This window comes from Passer domesticus, chromosome 5 (assembly GCF_036417665.1).
Source record: "Passer domesticus isolate bPasDom1 chromosome 5, bPasDom1.hap1, whole genome shotgun sequence".
Lineage (NCBI taxonomy): Eukaryota > Metazoa > Chordata > Aves > Passeriformes > Passeridae > Passer > Passer domesticus.
Window position 1 is genome coordinate 668,700 of NC_087478.1, and position 21,539 is coordinate 690,238.

Genomic DNA, 21,539 nt, shown 5'->3' on the forward strand with positions numbered 1-21,539 from the left:
CATCACCATCCCTCATGGAATTCTGCCCCCTCCTGCAAACCCACCAGGGAAAAGGAGGAACTCCTGCAGTTAATGGCCAATATTGACAGGAGAAAAATCTGGATTGTGAATAAAAGGAGGGAAAAAACTTTGGAATCTTCAAGATTCAGCAACAAGAACTGATGGGCTCTGCTTCTTACATGGAGGGTGGGAAGCCTCTGGAGTTGGTCCATGGTAGCTGAGGGTTGGACAGAGTGACTCAGAAAATCATTTTGGAGCCTTCAAACACTGAATTTGGGCCTGGAAAGGAATCTTTTAAGCACCTCAGGAATGACAGTTCTCAAAAACAGCCAGACAAACCACCAGGCATTTTAAACATCCTTTAATTCTGCAATTTCAAGGTTGACACACAAAGCACCTACAGCTCAGAGAGAACCTTTCTCAGCACAGGAAGCCCAGCCGGGTCCCCAATTTTCTTGGCAAACACAAGTGCAGTGGATTCTGATTTTGGAGGAATAAGGAACCTTTTGCCAGGTGAATTTAGAGGGTGAAGGCAGGGCAGAATTGGTGCCCTGGGTGTGCCTCAGACCCTGGATTTGGTGCCCTCCTACCCTTGCTGATCATTGGTGCTGAGCTCCACAACCCTGCCTGTCCTTCCAGTGCACCAAGAGACAGCCACAAAATATCTCTGGAGCTGGGGGGAACTCAAAGATAACATTCAGGACAAGAGAAGGAAGCTTTTTGTGTTATTTTATATTGGCAATTTTCTCCTGCCTCCACCCGGCGCTGCAGGAGCGCCAGATGGCTCCGGGATAATGAAAGAGGAGAAGTGGAAACAAATGGTCCCGTGTTACCTCCCACGTGCAGAGCTGGCTGATCACCACCTGAAGGAACAAACAATCCCATCTTTTAGCGGTGGGAACAGCAGGAAACTTCACGTGGGTACAACCTGGAGAGAGCACTAGCAGAGCCGAGCAGGCTCCGGAAAAGATCTCCAAACCATCAAGGTGTGATCAACAGGTCTGGGATTGACTGGCAGGGTGCTGATTATTTAGTGTGGTCTGAACTTCCAAGACCCAATTTTCCCTTTTCCCACCCCACAACTCCCTTTAGATCCCAAAGCAAAGCAGCAGCAGCAGAGCAAAGCCCAACATCCCACCCCAAGCCCCACTGGGGCTCCTGCTGTGGAATCACTTTTGGAAGAACATTGAAGAAGCGTTACGTGGATACACACCAAAACCACCCCAACCCCAAATCTCAAATGACATTCCCTCCTCACCACGAAGCCCAGAAGATTCCCACTTTTTCTTAGATTAAAACAGAACAAAACAAAACAAAAAAATCTTGGAGATGCCACGCGTCAGCCGCGGGTGAGGGGGTGGCAGAGGCGGTCACACGGTGGTGATTTTCTTGTCCTTGGTGGCCTGTTTGATGGCAGCCTGCTCGCAGATGATCTCCTTGAGGCGCTGCAGCCGCATGTTCTGCGTGGTTTGGTCCCCCACGCCCGTCTGGCTGCGGTGCAGCAGGTTCAGGGCGTAGATGTACTCCAGCTCCGTGTACTTCACGCCCTGGTCCACCACCAGGTTCAGCAGCTCGTCTGCGGTGTTGTAGAGCATCTCGTAGTACTGCCTGCAAAGAGAGGAAAACACCCTGGTGTTGGGAAGGATGGAAGTTTGACAAGAAAGCCTCACAGATATGGATGCTTAGCTGTGGGAACTCGGCACATCACTCCGGATGTCCAGAGCTACCGAGACAACCCTTGGGGGGCTCGGAGGCCCTGCAATGTTGCCAAAAGTACCTGGTGGCTTGACTTTGATCCTTCTAAAGAAATGACACCTGAACGTGAGGAAATGAGAGAATTTCAGGTCTGAATGGTGAGGGGATGATATTCACTAGATAAAACTTAAATTATAAAGCACTGTACAGGGGGGTTTTGTGTGTTGTACAGGGGGGTTTGGAATTCTGTGCATGGATCAGGAGTCCCAAGATGGAGGAATTTGGGCGTGCCCTGTCCTTCTTCTTTCTTCTCCTTGGCATCCATGTTCAGGATGATGTTGGCATGTGTGGATTGGTTCATGGTGAAGGTGCACTTGCCAACAAGGGCAGAAAGTATTGGAAATTAAAGGTAAATATCTAATACGTAGTTTTCACTATAAAAGAGACCCCGTGGGCAGGAGAGAGTGCCCTTGGCTGTCTTGCTGATCAGACCTCGGCTGGACAGACAGAAAAACTTTGTAGATAAGGAACAATAAACTCGACTGAAGACCCAAAGCAAGAGCCCAGACTCCTTCTTTGAAAGCTTGGCCTGCCCAGAACCACCTTGTCCCGTGCTGGGGCAGAGACCAGTGACAGCCGAGCCCGGCACTTAGCAGAAAGATTTTTGAATGTAGAAGCTGAGGAAGGAATAGAGACGGAAGCAAGTTTTGATATAGAAGAAAAGAATTGCTGAGCCAGTCTTACTGGATAACCAAGGAGGCAAAGGGGTTTTTTATGTCTTAGAACAAAGGATAAACCCACCTCAAACAAGATGTTTTTGCCAAGCAGAAAGATAGCACAGGCAAACAAGTTAGCAAATGTTGCAAGCAGAAAAAAGGTCTCAGAATTTTCCACTGCAAGAAAACTGAAAAACAACTTCTAGCTTAAACTGTAATGTACTAACATTTAGTGATTGGAGAATACTAACATGAATATGGTAATTGTATGAGTTATGCTAGGCTATAGATAAAAGTTAAGGTATGGATTGGTGTTGGGAAGGATGGAAGTTTGACAAGAGTCTCACAGATATGTATGCTTAGCAGAAAGATTTTTGAAGGTAGAAGCTGAGGAAGGAATAGAGATGGAAGCAAGTTTTGATATAGAAGGAAAGAATTGCTGAGCCAGTCTTACTGGATAACCAAAGAAACAAATGGTATGTGAGTTAGAAGGGGGTTTTTATGACTTAGAACAAAGGATAAACCCACCTCAAACAAGAAGATGTTTTTACCAAGCAGAAAGATAGCACAGGCAAACAAGTCAGCAAATGTTGCAAGCAGAAAAAAGGTCTCAGAATTTTCCACTGCAAGAAAACTGAAAAAACAACTTCTAGCTTAAACTGTAATGTACTAACCTTTAGTGATTGGAGAATACTAACATGAATATGGTAATTGTATGAGTTATGATAGGCTATAGATAAAGTTAAGGTATAGATTGGTTCTACTGTATTAAGAAAAGCAAAGAAAAGTATATAATGCATTTGTAACCTAAACTAAGGGTCTCCAGGCCTGCTGCAGCTGCAGCTGACAGCTCTAGGCTCAGGCTCTGTCGCCCACGGCCCTGCACTGCTGTAACATCTTGCATGTAATAAACTGTGTTTTGGAAGAGCTGCCTGAAGTCCTGCATCTCTCATTTAGGCTCTTACACCCTGGGTAGCTGTGCTGCTTGGTGCTCCAGACTTTGCTTTTGCCAGAATTCCTCTTGCTTTTATTCAGCAGTGCCACGAGCACAGAAAGCTGAACAGAGAGCAGACATCTCCCTGCTGAAGGTCACCCTAAAATCCCAGCGTGGTTTGGGTTGGAAGGGACCTCAAAGTTCCACTCCCTGCCATGGGAAGAGGCATTTTCTACCACCCCAGGGTGCTCCAAGCCCCGTCCAGCCTGGCCTTGGGCACTCCCAGGGGCAGCCTCAGCTTCTCTGGGTAACCTGGACCCAACGTGGGCAGGGCTTAAAGTCAAAGTGACAGAAATCCCCTTTGTTGAGACTCACAGGATGGTTTGGGTTGAAAGAGACCCTAAAACCCAAAGTTCCTGCTCTGAGCTTCTCTCTTCCCCCCCAGATATCCCCTGGCTGAGCCCTGGGAGCTTTTCCTGCCCAGGCTGATGATCTGGGAAGGGTAAATCAGCTTCCCTGTGCCCACCTTAAAGCCAAAAGAGATCTTGGGGAGCTAAATTTGCTCCTTGGTTAGGTTTGCTAATCCCACATAATTACTATTAACCTATTTATCAGATGACAGACTGAGATTTGATAACTTTTAACTCTTTTCCTTGGTTCTAAACCTCAACTTTAAAACCACAAAGCTGTTGGCCAGCATTCCACAGAGCAGAATCCCCTCACCTCTCCTCCATTTATTTATTCCCTCCATCCTTTACAACTTGCTTTCCTCAGCCACCTCTTGACAATCAAAAGAGGGTTTATAATGGCAGGGACAAACACACTTGTGAAAGGAAAATGAAGAGCCTAAATAAAAAAAAATCACAGAACAAGAGGCTCATCCTGCTCCCTCTTTCATATTTCATTATTTGATAACATCAGAGGCTGAGTCCATCAGAGCTGCTTGGGCGAAGGCAAACAGGAGAGTGTCTGATCAATATTTATTAATACTTTCAAAGACAAGGAAGGCAAAGTTGAGCAGACTCTGTAATGGAGTGAATAATTACTCATGCAAATCGGGCTTGGCCGCGGGCGCTGCCACTGCCAGAGCGGCAGGTTTTTAATTGCACCCAATTAAAAATGCACACCTTGTGCTCCTTCCCTGCTGCCTCGCTTGCTCCCCTTTTATTTTAGAGGAAATTTTTAATTAAAAAATAATCTGATCCCGAGAAGAGTGACAGATGAATCCCGTCTTTGTGAGGTGCAGGAATTCTTCAGTCAGCCCAGATTTAGGACAGGTGAGGAAGGAGCTGTGAGGAGAGGATGGGGCTGTGCTGCTGGGCTTGTCTGTGCAGATTTAGCCCTGATTTGCTTTTTTTTCCTTTAAGGTGCCCTTGGGAAGGCCACAGATTTTTTTGCTTTGGATCCCTGCCCCTGGAATGTCCAAGGCCAGGTTGGATGGGGCTTGGATGGTGGAAGGTGTCCCATGGGATGATCTTGGAGGTCCCTTCCAACCCAACTCATTCCAGGACTGTGGGGATGCAGCTGATGGGAACAAAGTGTCCCAGGGACTCATCCCAACAGGGAAATCCTTTTATTTCCATGTTGTCCCTTATTTGTGTCATGCTGAAAAGCACCCATGGGATTTGTTGGGCTGATCTGGCAGCAGAGATTTTACAAACAAAAACATGGAGCAGGTCCTTAGGAACCTGTTCTTCTTAGGAAGGTTCTTCCTACTCCATAGGAATTCTTCTCCCAAATTCCTGTGGAATAAGAGCTGCTCTTTACAAGGGAATTGATCTGCTCCAGGCCTTCAGCTCTTCAGGATGGTAAAAAACCTTCTCCACGGGCATCTAGCCCCAGGGCTGATGGCACATTTTGGGGAATGAGGGATCCCAAATCTTTAACATCCTGCTCAAACAGGATAATTAACTCATTTTGATGGTTTGGGTGACAAAGGTTTGTTAATTTTTTAAAAAATAAAATCAATTTTTCATGTGATGAGCTCACATCCCAACCAAGACACCCACGGCCTGTTCCTCTGACCACTGGCAATGGGATTGAGTCCAAAGCTGCCTTGAATTTTTTTGGGGGCATTTTTTAGGACAAAACTGAACTTTCCCTGCTCCCTTTATCCATCTGGAGTTGCCTTTGGAAGATCCACCACGACACAAGGAACAGCTCTGTGGTCCTCAAGGTCAAATATCCCTTTAACGGGATGGAAATGGTTCCCAACTGCAGGAAAAAAACATCCCATGGGCAAACCAAAATTGCAGAATCCACCTGACCCCCAAACCACTTTCTTTTGCTGTCTTTTAAGCAGCATTTTTGAAAGAAAACGGCAAATTACCAGCCACAAACCCATTCTGCAAGGAGGCATTTTGAGCTCATATATCTACAGACACCCATATTAAAAAATGGTCTCTTGAACTCTGTTCTTGGAGAAAGAGAATAAAAATTAAGAAGCTTTCTCATTTAGGGGGGAAAAAAAAAACCTCAGGAAAGGCAGTGAGGATGAGCTCAGCTCCTCTGAGGGCTATTAATACCATTCTCCATTTAAATGCTAATATTCACCTCTAACCCAAAAAAAAAAAGTTTTCAAAAGGTGGCCAGGTGAATTCCAAATGAAATCCTGATTTCCCTGAGAACGACTTGATCTCCTCTTCAGAGGAGGTGATGTTTCAGAATGAAGGATCCCACTTTAATTATCCCTTCCTGCATCAGACAGGAACGGATTCTCCGGGCAGGAATTCCAGTCTGGGCGCTGAATTAGCCAAAGGGAATGAAAGAAAAAATAAATAAAAGAGAAATAGAAATTCTGTCCCTTATCTCCCTCTTTTTTGGGGGATTAGGGAGGCGCTCTGGCAGCACCCAGGATTGCTGCTCTAATGGGAAAGCCAAAAAGGTTAAGTAGGAAGCACTTATGGAAAATCTGAATTAAATATTTCCTTCTTATTTCCTTTTCCCTTCCTAAATGAGGGGACAGGGAGACAGGAGAGAAGGAAGATTTTATGCGAGGCCCTGGAATAGAATTCCCAGAGAAGCCGTGGCTGCCCCTGGATTCCTGGGAGTGTCCAAGGCCAGGCTGGAGCACCCTGGGATGGTGGAAGATGTCCCTGCCCATGGCAAGGGGTTGGGATGATATTTAAGGTCCTTTCCAACCCAAATTCTGGGATTTTATGAAAAACCACCAGGCAGGACAAGCAAGGAACTGAAGATGATAAAAAAACCCCCAAAGCTGTGGTTATAAAATCACTCAATTTTGAGATTTGACGAACATTTAAATACAGAGGGGGATGAGAGAGTGGGAAAAAAAAAGGAAAAAAAACAGCAAGAATTTAGGTGACTTCAGTCAAGTAATGCAAAATAAATGAATTTTCAGGCCTGGCTGAAAGAAGAAAATCCCATGGGGCGTTTTTCCCTTTGGAGTTATTAGAGGTGGGAATGGGGAAGAGCTGAGAATGGGGATAGAGAACTGGATATGGGGCAAGAGAGATGAGATCCAGGCAGGAGAGATGAGGTCCAGGCAGGAACTGGAACTGGATATGGGGCAGGAGAGGTGAGTTCCAGGCAGGAGAGATGAGGTCCAGGCAGGAGAGGTGAGTTCCAGGCAGGAGAGATGAGGTCCAGGCCAGAGAGATGAGTTCCAGGCAGGAGAAGTGAGTTCAAGGCAGGAGAGATGAGTTCCAGGCAGGAACTGGAATTGGATATGGGGCAGGAGAGGTGAGTTCCAGGCAGGAGTTTGCAAAGGGAATTTGGAAAGCTCAGAACACCAAAGGAAAATGCAGCTAAAGCAGCAATTACTGTAATTCCTGCACCTGGAGAAGGCTGTGGGGATGTTTGCACACACACACACGTCGCTGAGCAGCATTTTAAATCAAAAATCTGCAAATGAGGGAGCTGCTGCTTCCAGCTCCAGAGCTTCTGATGGAAAATAGGGCTGGGAGGGGACAGCTCCATCGTGGCTTTTCATGGAATCACAGATTGGAAGGGACCTTAAGGATCAGCTAATTCCAACTGGGACGCCTTCCCCATCCCAGGTTGCTCCAGCCTGGCCTTGGGCACTTCCAGGGATGGATCCAGTTCCTCTTTCCATCCACTGCTCATCCTAAACTGCAGCCACAACCCTAAAATAAGGGACAGCTCCCTCGGGACACCATTCCACGAGGGAATGTAAATCCTGGTTGTCTTTTCTTCAGACTTCTTCCTTGATTTTCCATCAACCTGGAGCAGTTCTGGGGACACCAACAGGAATGTAAATCCTGCTTGTCTTTTCTTCAGACTTCTTCCTTGATTTTCCATCAACCTGGAGCAGTTCTGGGGACACCAACAGGAATGTAAATCCTGCTTGTCTTTTCTTCAGACTTCTTCCTCGATTTTCCATCAAGCTGGAGCAGTTCTGGGGACACCAACAGGAATGTAAGTCCTGATTGTCTTTTCTTCAGACTTCTTCCTCGATTTTCCATCAAGCTGGAGCAGTTCTGGGGACAGCAACAGGAACGTTCCTCCTGTGCCTCCAGAAGAGCCCCAAGTGCTTTAGGGGAGCTCACATCAGAGATGGTTTTGCTGTTCTGGTCACCCTCAGCTCCTCTCAGACACCACACCAAGACCTGGACACTTCTCCCGCGTGCCTGGAGTGAGGAAGTAGGCCCTACATGGCTTCTGAAAAACCCCAAAATGAGGCCAGAAATGTTCCTGTCACTGGGAGCTGCATCTTCTCTGTGCTCACCTCATCCACAGCCCCTTGCAAGCAGCTGCCCCATGGCACGTGGCACGATTTGGGGCAGGGGGCACAGCTGGCTCTGGGGCTGTGCTCACAAGAACACAAAAAAAAACCACCTAAAAACCCTAAAATCTGCAAAATTCCAAGGTGGGGAATGGTTTGGGAAAGGGAACAAAGCAGGAGAGGAAGAAATAAAAGTGGATTTGGAGTACAGTGGTGCTTCACGCTCCCGTGGCAGCTCTGCAAATCACAGCCCTTAATAAATAATCAAAATATGGAAGGATAATATTGGGGTTTTGTTTAAAAAAAAAGGAAGAATAATTAAAATTAATCATTTATCCAAGGCAGGGAAAAGTATCAGAGGTGGGAGCCCTCACCCCTTGCTCAGTGCCCACACAGAGCTCTGATCAGGCACAGAGCCAGGCAAGAAAAACAAGTGTATTTATTCAAAAGGGCACAAGCACAGCCTTCTAATTAGACACAGCCTCGTTAGAAAATCCAATTATTTTCCCTTTTAAATTTTAAACCACAGGGACAGCGCATGAAGCCCTACATATAAATCAGCTCACCTGGGGGCTGCTTTTTATACAGATGAAGCCATTTTGGATCAAACCCCCCCAGCCAACACCTCTGGGTGCCACGTGCAGCTCTGTCACCGCGTTTGTCACCGCTGCCGAGCTTTTTGTCAAGCACGGGTGAGAAATCACCTCTCAAATGCAGAATTAATTAGCAAAGGGAAGGGTAAGGGACGTGCAGAACATCACCACCCTTCCCAAAGCTCTCTCCTGTTCTCCCTCCTCCTTTTTATCCTGGTAGTTATCTATTATTTTCTCATTAATATTTCCTTCTTATTTCCTTTTGCCTTCCTCCCGGGGTTCATCACTTGGACAACGCTGCCGTGCTGGGAACACGAGCTCCAGGGGAGGCTCAGGTGGGAGATCAGAAGGAATTTCCTCATGGAAAAAGTTGGAAAAGGCTGCCCAGGGAGGTCTGGAGGTGTCCAAGGATGTGGCACTCAGGTGGCAAGGTGGGCACAGCTTGGATTTCGTGACCTTGGAGGGTTTTTCCAACCTCAACAACCCCGGGATTTTGGGAATGGGGGTCTCTGAGCATCCCCACGTGCATGGAGCACTGAAATCCCTGAACACCTCGGAGCCCTCCCAGCCTGCAGTGAGCCACAGCAATTACACAGCTTTTCAAAGGAAGGATAAATCCATTAAAGCCCATTAAATAATTCTTCAAAAAACAATGTCTGAGCCACTCCTTGCAGCTCCAAACTGCCTGATCCTAATGAAAGATGGAAATTCTCGCTCTCCAAATGGAACTTTATAGGGTATTAAACAAGCACCCTCAGCACTTATCTAAATCTTTAATTAGTTCTATAATATACTGATGATATCAAGGCTAATTAAATTTATACAGATAAAGAGCAATGAAATTCTAGCCAAGTGAGCTGGAAAGTACATATTAAATAGTAAATTTAATGGCTCAGGAAGATAAATGCAATTTTGTATAAAAAAATTAAATTCAATTTACATGTTGTATTAAAATTGATTTTGAGTGTGCAAATGATTGGAAAAGAATCTTTTTAATAGATCAGTAAAAGTGTTAATCTGACCTGTTTAAATATCAGTTATTAATGCCAGCATTTGCAAATAAGCCACACACATTTGCATTTTACTGCATATAGTAAAAAAAAAAAATTATCGATACCATCTGCCAGTTTATAAGGAATATTAAGGGATTTTTCCCCTTGCCTCATGCATAAATTGGAGGGAACGTGGAAATGAATGTAGCCTGAAAGAAGAGGGAGTCAGCACTTCCACAGAAAGTGCAGCAGAGATCGCTCCAGTCAGCAAAAAATCCCACAATTTTCCCTTCCCTTTGGGAACAACAACCACTGTGGCCACCCCCCAGCTTTGTTTAGGATCAAGTGATGTGGAACTGGATGGGACCAGGGAGGTGCTCAGAGGTGCCAGCTGGGCTTTGATTAACCAGGAGTGGTTGGGAGCTGCTGATGGGTGAAGGACACGATGGGATCTGCCTGATGGGAACAGAACTGGGGCAGAAGCTGAAGTAGGGTTCTCAAGCCAATGTCAGCCTGTACTAGGCCATGGTTGGGTCCAACAAGTCAATGTCAGCCTGTACTAGGCCATGGTTGGGTCCAACAAGTCAATGTCTGCCTGTAGTAGGCCATGGTTGGGTTCCACAAGCCAAGGTTTGGCTGCAGTAGGCCATGGTTGGGTTCCCAAGTCAATGTCTGCCTGAGGTAGGCCATGATTGTTTTCCACAAGTCTATGTCTGCCTGAGGTAGGCCATGGTTGGGTTCCCAAGTCAATGTCTGCCCTGGGGTAGGCCATGGTTGGATCCAACAAGTCAATGTCTGCCCTGGGGTAGGCCATGGTTGGACCCAACAAGTCAATGTCTGCCCTGATGTAGGCCATGGTTGTTTTCCACAAGCCAAGGTCTGCCTGTAGTAGGCCATGGTTGGGTTCCCAAGTCAATGTCTGCCTGGGGTAGGCCATGGTTGGGTTCCCAAGTCAATGTCTGCCTGAGGCTGGCCATGGTCAGGTTCTACAAATCAATGTCTCTCTGTAGTAGGCCATGGTTGGATCCAACAAGTCAATGTCTGCCTGCAGTAGGCCATGGCTGGGTTCCACAAATCGCTGTCTGCCTGAGGTTGGCCATGGTTGGGTTCCACAAATCAGTGTCTGCCTGGGGTAGGCCGTGGATGGGTTCCCAACTGAATGTCTGCCTGTAGTAGGCCATGGATGGGTTCCTAAGTCAATGTCTGCCTGTAGTAGGTCATGGTTGGATCCAACAAGTCAATGTCTGCCTGAAGCTGGCCATGGTTGGGTTCCCAAGTCAATGTCTGCCCTGGGGTAGGCCATGGTTGTTTTCCACAAGCCACTGTCTGCCTGTACTAGGCCATGGTTGGGTTTTCAAGTCAATGTCTGCCTGGGGTAGACCGTGGATGGGTTCCCAAGTCAATGTCTATCTGTGGTAGGCCATGGTAGGGTTCCCAAGTCAATGTCAGCCTGGGGTAGGCCATGGTAGGGTTCCCAAGTCAATGTCAGCCTGGGGTAGGCCATGGTAGGGTTCACTATGCCAATGTCTGTCTGTGGTAGGCCATAGTTAGGTTCCCAAGTCAATGTCTTCTTGTAGTAGGCCATGGTGGTTTTCCACAAGTCAGTGTCAGCCGGGGTAGGCCATGGTTGGGTTCCACAAATCAATGCTGCCTGTAGTAGGCCACGGTTGGATCCAACAAGTCAATGTCTACCTGGGGTAGGCCATGGTAGGGTCCACTACGTCAATATCTGCCTGTACTAGGCCATGGTTGGGTTCTACAAGTCAATGTCTGCCTGTGGTAGGTCATGGCTGAGTTCCACAAGTCAATGTCTGTGGTAGGCCATGGTTAGGTTCCCAAGTCAATGTCTTCTTGTAGTAGGCCATGGTTGTTTTCTACAAGTCAATATCTGCCTGGGGTAGGCTGTGGATGTGTTCCCAAGTCAATGTCAGCCTGTGGTAAGTCATGGTTTTTATGGGCAGCTGCTGCTCATTTCCAGCATTTTTTGTTGAAATTGCTTTTCTCTCTCTATCATTCTGAGGGCAAAAGTCGTATTTAGAGGGATTGAAACCCACCACCACTAAAAGAGCAGCTCCCACACAGCTGTGGCCTCTTCTGGCCATTCCTGGTGGGTTTACCTCCAGTTATCCCAACTTTTTCACCCAACAGAGCCTCACTACAGTATTTTTTTGCCAGACAGCACAAATCTGAGCACTTTAAATGAAAATATTATCAAGGCAATGTCAGTGCAGAGTAAAACCCTGAATACATGGGGCTTCTATCTCCACTCTCCACTGCATGGAAAAAACAAGTTTTACTCATGGAATATCTTGGAGCTGCACTCCTTTGCTCGTCACTTTTTATGGACAGACTCCACTGCAGTGCAACAGCAGTTCCTTGGAAACAAAACTGGTCCCCACAGAGTGAGAAGAGAGTCCCTGCACTGCTTCTGGACGGTGGAGTAGTTCAGAGCCATCAAAAGCACAGCAATTCTCTGAACTGCTTTTCATCTCCTCCCAGAGACGCGTCCTCAGCTGCACAAAACCTCCAGGCTCCCCAAAGGGCTCTGCTGCCAGAGCTGAACCTGGAGTTTTCCGTAGTAATTCATTAATTTTTCAACCTCTCGCAATTCCCATTTGAGAATTTCCCGAGGCACTTTGGAGACACTGCACCCAGAACTTCTCTGTTCTCTCAAAGGCTGCTTTGAGGGTGAGAAGGACCAAGGACCCCGCCATGGTCCCCTCCAGCCTCATCCATTCTGTGATCACGGGGCCAGAGGGGATCTCCTTGTGTGTCCAACGGGGTGGATCCCACCCTACAAAATCATGGAATCATGGAATCGTTCCGGTTGGAAAAGCCCTTTAAGATCATGAGGTCCAACCATTCCCAGCACTGACCGTGTCCCCAGATGTCACAACCACATGGCTTTCGATCCCTCCAGGGATGGGTATTCCAGCCCTGCCCTTCTTTGGCCAAAGAGATTTCTCCTAATAGTGATGCTCCTTGAGTAGCCAATCCCAGATTCCATCCCTGAAAGCCCCCCTAGGGACTAAAAACACATTTTCCTGATGATTCCCAAAAACTGCACATTCTCCACGAAGGAAAATGGAATTTCACCCAGTGCCCCACTTTTACCAGATGGCAGAAAAATTCACCTATTTCCCATGGTGGGGTGGACTTAGGAAAACAACCCGGGATCTGAAGGCACTCAATCCTATTAAAAAAGCCATCATTTACATCTTGCTTCTTCCCAATCCAAGCTGTTCCCCACCAAAGCACCAAACTCGCTCTTATTTGCACTTTTTTGCTTCTCCTCTTTGTTTTTCCACACATGACAAGGTGGAATCCGTGTCTGATTTACGACTTCCGTGGAGGAAGATCTACTTGAGAGACCCATTTCAGCTTTAGGTGTTAATGCACCTCTGTGACGTGAGGTGGCAGCTGAATTTTAGAGCTTTTGAGCTTAAATCTGGAATTTAAATAATAAAAGACAAGGGGAGCTTTACAGCCTTCAGTAAAATTGGAGTAAGTTATGATACGCTGCACATAATTTTTTTAATATATCTAAATGTCGACATCATACGTGTGTTTATTCACTGCAGTGCTCTGGATGTAATTATTCAAACATCTCCCTAAAAAATAAGAATTGAGGCATTTGGACTTTCTCTGAATGTGTGGATTTCTCCTGGCTACGAGGCCCAGGTTCATCAGAGGACAGATTTAATTGCTACATCAGAGTTTGTGTGTTGATATTCGACATCTGACGCGCGAAAGTTCAGGGACGCCAATCAGGCACGGTGCAGATGCCACTCTGCAAAATGTTCTCAGACAGTCTCCATCTGTCAGATGTGGTAATCCCTGCTCCCCATCAATAATTCACCTCCCTCACTCCACGCTTCCCTCATCTGAGTGGGAATTTTTAATGTCAGAGGCTCCGCCTTGGATAGACGGCGTTGCCTGATCTGCATTCCCCGCTCGTTCCTACCCCGGAGCCTCTCGCCTTTGGCACTTCAAGAATAATTTCTCAGTTTATTTGGGTTTTTTTTTGGTTTTTTTTTACTGCAAAAATCACAGCTCTCCTTTTGGGCCGTCTCATCTCGCTCGAGGGTGGAAGTCAGAGGGTAATTATGGCAAAAACACCAAAATCCAGCTCGGATGGATGATGCCTTTCCTGGGAAAGCTCCTGGGGAACACCACAGGGGAGGCTGAATCCCCCAAATGAGATGTTGCAGTTGAAGGGGGAGGAAGGGGGCAAGGGAAGGAAGAAGATGATGTGGAGCTGTTCCTCCATGGTCAGAAAATGCTGAGGGGCCTCTTGTCCCCAGCTGAGCCCATAAAATCCTGGTTACATCCCAAACTCTTTGCAGCCTTAAATCCTTAAAGAGAATTAATTTTAAAAAGAGATGGAAAGCAACTTTTTTACACAGATAGTGACAAAAGGGAATTTTTAAACTAAAATAGGTGAGATTTGGATTAGATTTGAGGAGGAAGGGGTTTGTTGTGAGAGTGCTGAGGCACTTGGAGCACCCTGGGATAGGGGAAGGTGGCTGGAACTGGGTGGGCTTTAGGGTCCCTCCCAACCCAAACCATTCCATGATTCTGTGATCCCAGAGCCAGGAGATGGCTGATTGTTGAGAACATTCCTTGGCATGAGGGCAAATTCCCCCCACAATCATCAATCAATCAATCCTTCAGCGCCAGTGACAAAGGAAGGTCCCCAGGTGCCCCCAGCCCCAGCTCCCAGCACCTGAAAGGTGGAAAAAACATCTTGGGACTTTTTTTGGGAATAAACCCTGAGGATAAGAAGTGATAGCTGGGAATGTTACAGATCCCACCTCCTGGAATGACCAGCACATCCCAGGCACGGATCCTCAGCAGAAGGTGAAGGATGAAACTCCTGGTTGCAGAATGCAGCTGGTGAAACCCTTATTTAGGATTATTTAGGATTATTTAGGTTCACCAGCTGAACGTGTGGCTTTGCACCTGGACTCACCACCAGCCCTGGTGGCTAAAACCTCCAAACCAGACCAAAAGTCAATGAATTGAAGATTTTGTTGATTAAAGAGTAATTAAGTGTAGAGGAAATGGAGGACTGCATCTCAACCTGCCAGAATTGTGCAGTGCAACCACTTCACCACCATGGTCCCCACTAACCCTTACTCCCAGGTGCCACATCCACATGGTTCTGAACTCTTCCAGGGATGGTGACTCCACCACTGCCCTGGGCAGCTGTGCCAGTGCTTTAGAACCCTTTCTGGGGAAAAAAAATTTCCTAAATCCAGTCCAGACCTCCCCTGGACAACATAAAGAGCTGGAACCCTGCTGTTCCTGCTGCCATCCCTGCTCTGCCCCAGTGCTGTGTCATGGCTTGAGCCTGCTGGTCCTCTCAGTTCTGCTACTCCTGTCCTTTCCTCAGTTTCCCTTTCCCCTCTTCTATCCCACCAGGAATTGCCCCTGGGCCTTCCCCTTCCCTTCCCTTCCCTTCCCTTCCCTTCCCTTCCCTTCCCTTCCCTTCCCTTCCCTTCCCTTCCCTTCCCTTCCCTTCCCTTCCCTTCCCTTCCCTTCCCTTCCCTTCCCTTCCCTTCCCTTCCCTTCCCTTCCCTTCCCTTCCCTTCCCTTCCCTTCCCTTCCCTTCCCTTCCCTTCCCTTCCCTTCCCTTCCCTTCCCTTCCCTTCCCTTCCCTTCCCTTCCCTTCCCCTTTCCCTCTTCTTTTCCCTCTTCCCTTCCCTTCCCTTTTCCCTTTTCCTTTTTCCCTTCCCTTTTCCCCTTTCCCTCTTCTTTTCCCTCTTCCCTTCCCTTTTCTTTTCCCTTTTCCCTCTTTCCTTCCCTTTTCCCTTTTCCCTTTTCCCTTTTCCCTTTTCCCTTTTCCCTCTTCCCATCCCTCTTCCTTTTTCTTTTCCTTTTCCCTTCTCCCTCTTTCCTTCCCTTTTCCCTTCCCTTTTCCCATCCCTTTTCCCTTTTCTCTCTTTTCTTCCCTTTTCCCTTTTCCCTCTTTTCTTCCATTTCCCCCTTCCCTTCTCCCTCTTTCCTTCCCTTTTCCCTTCCCTTTTCCCATCCCTTTTCCCTTTTCTCTCTTTTCTTCCCTTTTCCCTCTTCCCTTCCCTTTTCATTTTCCCTCTTCCCTTTTCCCTCTTCCCTTCCCCTTTTCCCTTTTCTCTCTTTTCTTCCCTTTTACCTTTTCTTTCTTCCCTTCCCTTTCCCCTTCTCTCACCTCCCCAGCCCTGTGCCCATTCCTGGCCACATCCTCCCTGTCCCTTTGTGTCCCAGCACCATCTCCCTCCCTCCCAGCCCTCCCCATTCCTGCCTCCCGCAGGTGGGAAAGCTCCAGCCCGCCTTTCCCCGATGAAGAGAGAGGAAGAGGAGGGGGCAGTGGCAGCTGTGGCTGCAGAGCCCAGGGGTGCGACGGGCAGCGACTCCAGCGGCACAGCCAGCCCTGGGATCAGCAATTCCCGAGCTCTGAGGCTCGGCAGCTCCTCCTGAGGTCTGGCTGCTCCGGGCTGCCCGTGCCCCTCCGGCTGCTGGGAAGACGCTGCCTCCTGTGAAAAAGGCAGGACATTTTCCTAATGGCTGCCAGGCAATGCAGATGCATCTCCAGCTGACAATCCGATATTTACCTTTCCTTCAGCCTGGATGGCTGCTCCTGACACGCTGATGGTTCTTGCTTTTAGTATTTTTTTTTGTCTTTTTTTTTTTTTTTAATGTGTGTCACACAAATTCCCTTCTTGAAAAAAATCTGTTCTTTCCCTTCAAGCTGCGTGTCGGGAATTTCATCAGAACCTCTCAGAACAGGATCCAGACATTCTTCTCCCAAGAACCCACCTTTAAGCGTGGGAGAAAAAAGCAGTTTCTAACCCAAAGAGGAGATGCAAGGTTGTGTGGGAGAGCTCAGACAGGGAGTTCACGTTCCCAGTGGGATCTATTCCCATGGGATGGCTCTGGGTGTTTGCTCAAGCTCAGGCTGAGGGTTGGGCTCTTGTCCCAAGCTGACAAAAAAGGGAACAACCTCAGGTTCCTGGAGAGGTTTAAGTTGGGTATCAGGAAAAGTTTCTTCCCCAAAAGGGTTTTCCAGCCTTGGTGGAGTGCCCATCCCTGGATTTCAAATCCATGTGGATGTGGCACTTGGGGAGAGGGTCAGGGGTGGCCTTGGCAGTGACAGGTCAAGGGTTGGGCTGGATCACCTCAGAGGGCTTTTCCAACCCAAATTCCCTGATTCCAAACAAAGACAATCCACTGAAACCCGTTCCTTGTGCTGGGAGGTGCCACTCTTGGCTACTCCAAAGCAAAAAAAAACCCTTTTAATGAAGGAAAACCAAGGTGATTCCCTCTTCTTCCTCGCCTGGATTCCTCTGGATCCCATTTCCAGTCCCTCTGGATCCCATTTCCAATTCCTCTGGATCCCATCTCCAGTTCCGCTGGATCCCATCTCCAGTTTCACTGGATCTCATTTCCAATTCCTCTGGATCCCATCTCCAGTTCCTCTGGATCCCATTTCCAGTCCCACTGGATCCCATCTCCAGTCCCTCTGGATCCCATTTCCAGTCCCTCTGGATCCCATCTCCAGTCCCACTGGATCCCATTTCCAGTTCCTCTGGATCCCATTTCCAGTTCCACTGGATCCCATTTCCAGTTCCACTGGATCCCAGTCCCTCTGGATCCCATTTCCATCCCTGCAGCTGCTGCCTCTGTGTCTCCAGCCCAGCCTCTCGTGGGATTCCCAGACCTTGGAGCTGTGGAAGTGCAGGGAATCAGGGAAAGGCCCTTGGATGGGACAGAGAGGAGAGGATTTGCTGGAATGTTCCTTTGGAAGTTTTCGGGCAAGCGCACAAATAAAGCCGCTCTCTGTGCACACAAAATCCTGCTGAAGGCAGTGGTGGATCCACCACACACACACAGGGGCTTTACCTGCCCCTAAAAATGAGCTCTCACACTCATCCTCACGTTTCTGTGGGATGAAGAACTTAGCAGAACCTGGGCACCACCTGGAGCTGCAGCTTTAGCCTCCTGATCCAGACTTTAGACCTGGCCTAAGACTCTGCAGCTGCGGGGAAAGCCCTGGGGAGGCCAAAACCTCTTCCCAACAAAACACCTTCCACGTTTCCTGTGGAAAATGAAGGGCAGGGCGAGGCTGAAGTCCCCTGCAAGGCTGGGAACCCTGCAGAACCCCGTGTCCCACCCTGGGTGGGTTTCCCAAGGATCCAGACCCCGTGGGGAGCCCACCCCACCCCACTGCCGACCATGGACCCCGTGGGTTTGCTCCGTATTTCTGCTGCCACCACCCACAACCCAAATTCTGTGCAAATAAAGCAAATATTGACGAGTTCTCCACAAGATGACAGCGGCCACCAGGACTGGCACCTCCAGGATGTGCTTCCAAACCCCAGCCTGAAATAACCAGTGCCCACCTCACGCTGCACAGGCCTGGATAAACAAAATGATCCAATTCCAGCTGGGCAAGCAGAGTTTCCTGAACTCAGACCTTCCCTTAAAGCACTTCCACAAGTCACTGGCCGGTGGCAAAGCATCGTCACCAAGGCCAGAATCACTAAAGGTGAAAAATAAGAGGGAAAAAATACTTCCAGCAAGAAAAATCCCTCTCCTTTAATTACCATTAGCAATGCAGCATGACAGAGGGAGATAAACACACAGGCACCTACACAAATAAGGAGCTTGGGAACACAAAGTAATTACTTTGATTTTTTTTTTTTCCCTCCCCCCTCCCGCCGACATTCAAAAGTTATTAGTCTGCAGAAAGCACATATCAGCAAAAGACTGTCACCCCGGGGATAAATGAGGGATTTGTTTGTAACTCATTTGCAGGAGAATATATCCTGATGGTTTTAAGGCAGAGGAGGAACGTGCTCTGGCCAAAAGAGACGTCTTAAAAATGTTTATTCCCATCTTCCCGAGCTGGTTCCCTGGAAATGGGAACGCCAGGTTTCTGCTGGCTGAGAAGTTCACCCCATTGATTGTTTCTCTAGCACGCCACGAACCCAGCGAGGAGAAGTCAATGAAGCCTCTCGGTTTTTCAGTCCATTTCCAGTTTAGGAAAATTGAATTAATCTCTTTACTCGGAGCAGCTCAAGACATCCCTGTCCAGGCAATGAAAATCACTGCAGAGGCCAGGAAAACCTCTCTCTTTAAAGGTTACAGAGCGAAGATTAAAAGCGCCTCGGGGAAGGGCTGAAAAGCCTGATCGAAATAAAACACTGAGTCAACACTGGCAGGGCTGGTGCCTTGCTGGTGTTTCCAGATGATTCCTGCTGGCACTGGGAGTGATCCCCATGGAGGTGGGTGCTCTGTGAGCTCCCACATCCAGGGCAGCGCTGTGTGAGCTCAGCCTCTAATCCCGTTACTCTGGGGCTGATACAGGGTGTGAAACCCCAAGGGCTCTCCTGGGGAGGAATATCTGAGAGCAGCCCTGAGGAGAAGGATTGGGCACATCCATGGAGAAGACAAGGTTTCCTCAGAGCAAAATCTCTGAAATTCTAAATTCTAAAATTCTAAATTCTGAAATTCTAAATTCTAAATTCTAAAATCTCCTCTCCATCCTGTGCTGAGAGGTTTCAGCGAAGGACTTGGCCATGCCCCAAGGACAAGGACATGCCCCAGCTGGGGGAAGGAAGGACAGGAAAAAGGAAGGACAGGAAAAGCTGAAAGTTTGGGAAACCTGGAGCAGGCACTTGGCTGAAAATGCCAAAGGATCTGGGGAAGGGTTTGGAGAAGCAGGAAAAGCTGAGGGAGCTGGGAAGGGTCTGGAGAAGCAGGAGGGGCTGAGGGAGCTGGGAAGGGTCTGGAGAAGCAGGAGGGGCTGAGGGAGCTGGGAAGGGTCTGGAGAAGCAGGAGGGGCTGAGGGAGCTGGGAAGGGTCTGGAGAAGCAGGAGGGGCTGAGGGAGCTGGGAAGGGTCTGGAGAAGCAGGAGGGGCTGAGGGAGCTGGGAAGGGTCTGGAGAAGCAGGAGGGGCTGAGGGAGCTGGGAAGGGGCTGGAAAAGCAGGAGGGGCTGAGGGAGCTGGGCAGGGGCTGGAGAAGCAGAAGGGGCTGAGGGAGCTGGGCAGGGGCTGGAGAAGCAGAAGGGGCTGAGGGAGCTGGGCAGGGTCTGGAGAAGCAGGAGGGGCTGAGGGAGCTGGGCAGGGGCTGAGCCTGGAGCAAAGGAGGCTCAGGGGCCCTGGTGGCTCTGCACAAGTCCCTGGCAGGAGGGGACAGCCGGGGGGGTCGGGCTGTGCTCCAGGGAACAGGGACAGGAGAGAGGGAACGGCCTCAGGCTGGGCCGGGGCAGCTCAGGGGGGATTTTGGGGAAATTCCTTCCTAAAAAGGCTGCCCAGGGCAGTGGTGGAGTCCCCATCCCTGCAGGGGTTTAAAATCCATGTGGATGTGGCACTTGGGGACACGGGGCACTGGTGGCCTTGGCAGTGCTGGACTCAGTGATCTCAGAGGGCTTTTCCAACCTAAACAATTCCAATGTGCTGAAAGCAGGGAGACGCCCCAAGAAATGCTCTGGGGAACGCTGGGAAGGCACAGATTGGTGCCCTCCTGAAACTCCTAACTGGGAACGGAATCCACGGATGGGGGATTTGCTGTGGGGAGCTTTAATGATCCCAGAAAAAGGAGGAAATTTGGGATGCACCCCTGTGGGGAAGGGACCTTCTGATCCCCTAAATCCCCCGGGGGCAGCAGGAGGAGGAAGGTGAGGACGGGGCCATCAAGCTGAGGGGTGGTTTTTAATCCTCTGATTTTCGGTTAATGCGGTGAAACCACTAATTACAGCTAATTAAACCTGCACTGAGATCAAAGCTCAGCAGAAACTGCAGGGGGGAGCAAACAAGGCGGAAAAGAAAGGGAAAGAAAATACGGATTTTGTTGTAACCGAGTCCTTAATTGAAAACGAAAGCAGCTTTGTTAATTAAAAGCTGCGAGCCCAAACGAGGACACGCTGCAGATGCAGCAGCCCAGCCTGGATGGAGACAGCTCAACCTTCCCACAGTGCCAGCAAAGGGAAGCTTTTCCTCCAGAGCCCCTTCTGGCCCTCATCCCCTCTAGGGAAGGGACTTCCTGTGAAGATTTTGGGGATTTTTACCTTTCACAACTCGGCTGTGAAGAGTTACAGAGTGCCCTGTGCCCTCAGCTAATTGGGGTTTACTCAATCTGAATGATCTTAAAACACCCCAAATTTAGTCCTGGCTTGAGGGCAGCCCCCAGGGGAACATCTGAGATAGTTCCCTCACCCACAGGCAGCACCTCAGGAGCTCTGCAGGGACTCCTGACTCTGAACAAAGGCATCCAGGCCAGGATTTGCTGGACCTGTTGCTCTCCCCACACAAAACGAGCTGAGAGATGGCTCCCAGAGGAAGATTCCCTCCACCCTCAGGCAACCTGGGCACCCAGGCACAAGCACGGGATTTATTGAGAGTAAAATCGCCCACAGAAATAAGACTTGGCAATGAAAAGTCTTCCTGCAGAGCACGGGGATGTTCGAATGCTTCCCTTTCCCTCGGCAGCTCCCAGTAGATGGCAGCAGGTCATTGCTGATTCCTGCTGCCAGGGAACAGCAGAAATCCTTGGAAAATGGAACAAAAACCTGCCCAGCCTGGCAGGACAGGAGCCCGGAGCGCCGAGGATCCAAACCTGGCAGCACAGCCCTGGTGCCCAGCCCACAGTGGGGCAGGTTTGACGTGGCTTTGAGGAAAGCTCAAGCTGCGTCCTCCATCCTCAACCTTCCCATCCTCCCCTTTCACGGGATCATGGAATGCTTCGGGTGAGAAGGGACTTTAAGGATCATCCAGAGACACCTCTGTCACAGACAGGGACAGCTGCCACCACCCCAGGGTGCTCCAAGCCCCGTCCAACCTGGCCTTGGAATAAAGATGGGCTTTGAGGGACAGGAGCATTCCCAGACACATCGAGGGGCAGGAGTGTGTTCAGGGAATGGA

At 48.9% G+C, this 21,539-nt stretch overlaps 1 protein-coding gene across 1 annotated transcript in view; it reads right to left on the reverse strand.

Annotated features, from left to right (window-relative positions):
* Nucleotides 1–346: 346 nt before the first annotated feature.
* EXOC4 (exocyst complex component 4) overlaps nucleotides 347–21,539 on the reverse strand; it is a 326,179-nt gene continuing 304,986 nt past the window's right edge. Inside the window, exon 18 of the mRNA XM_064421658.1 lies at nucleotides 347–1,608. Within this exon, the coding sequence (XP_064277728.1) occupies nucleotides 1,371–1,608 (238 nt within the window). The 3' untranslated portion in view covers nucleotides 347–1,370. The remainder of the gene's footprint in view (nucleotides 1,609–21,539) is intronic.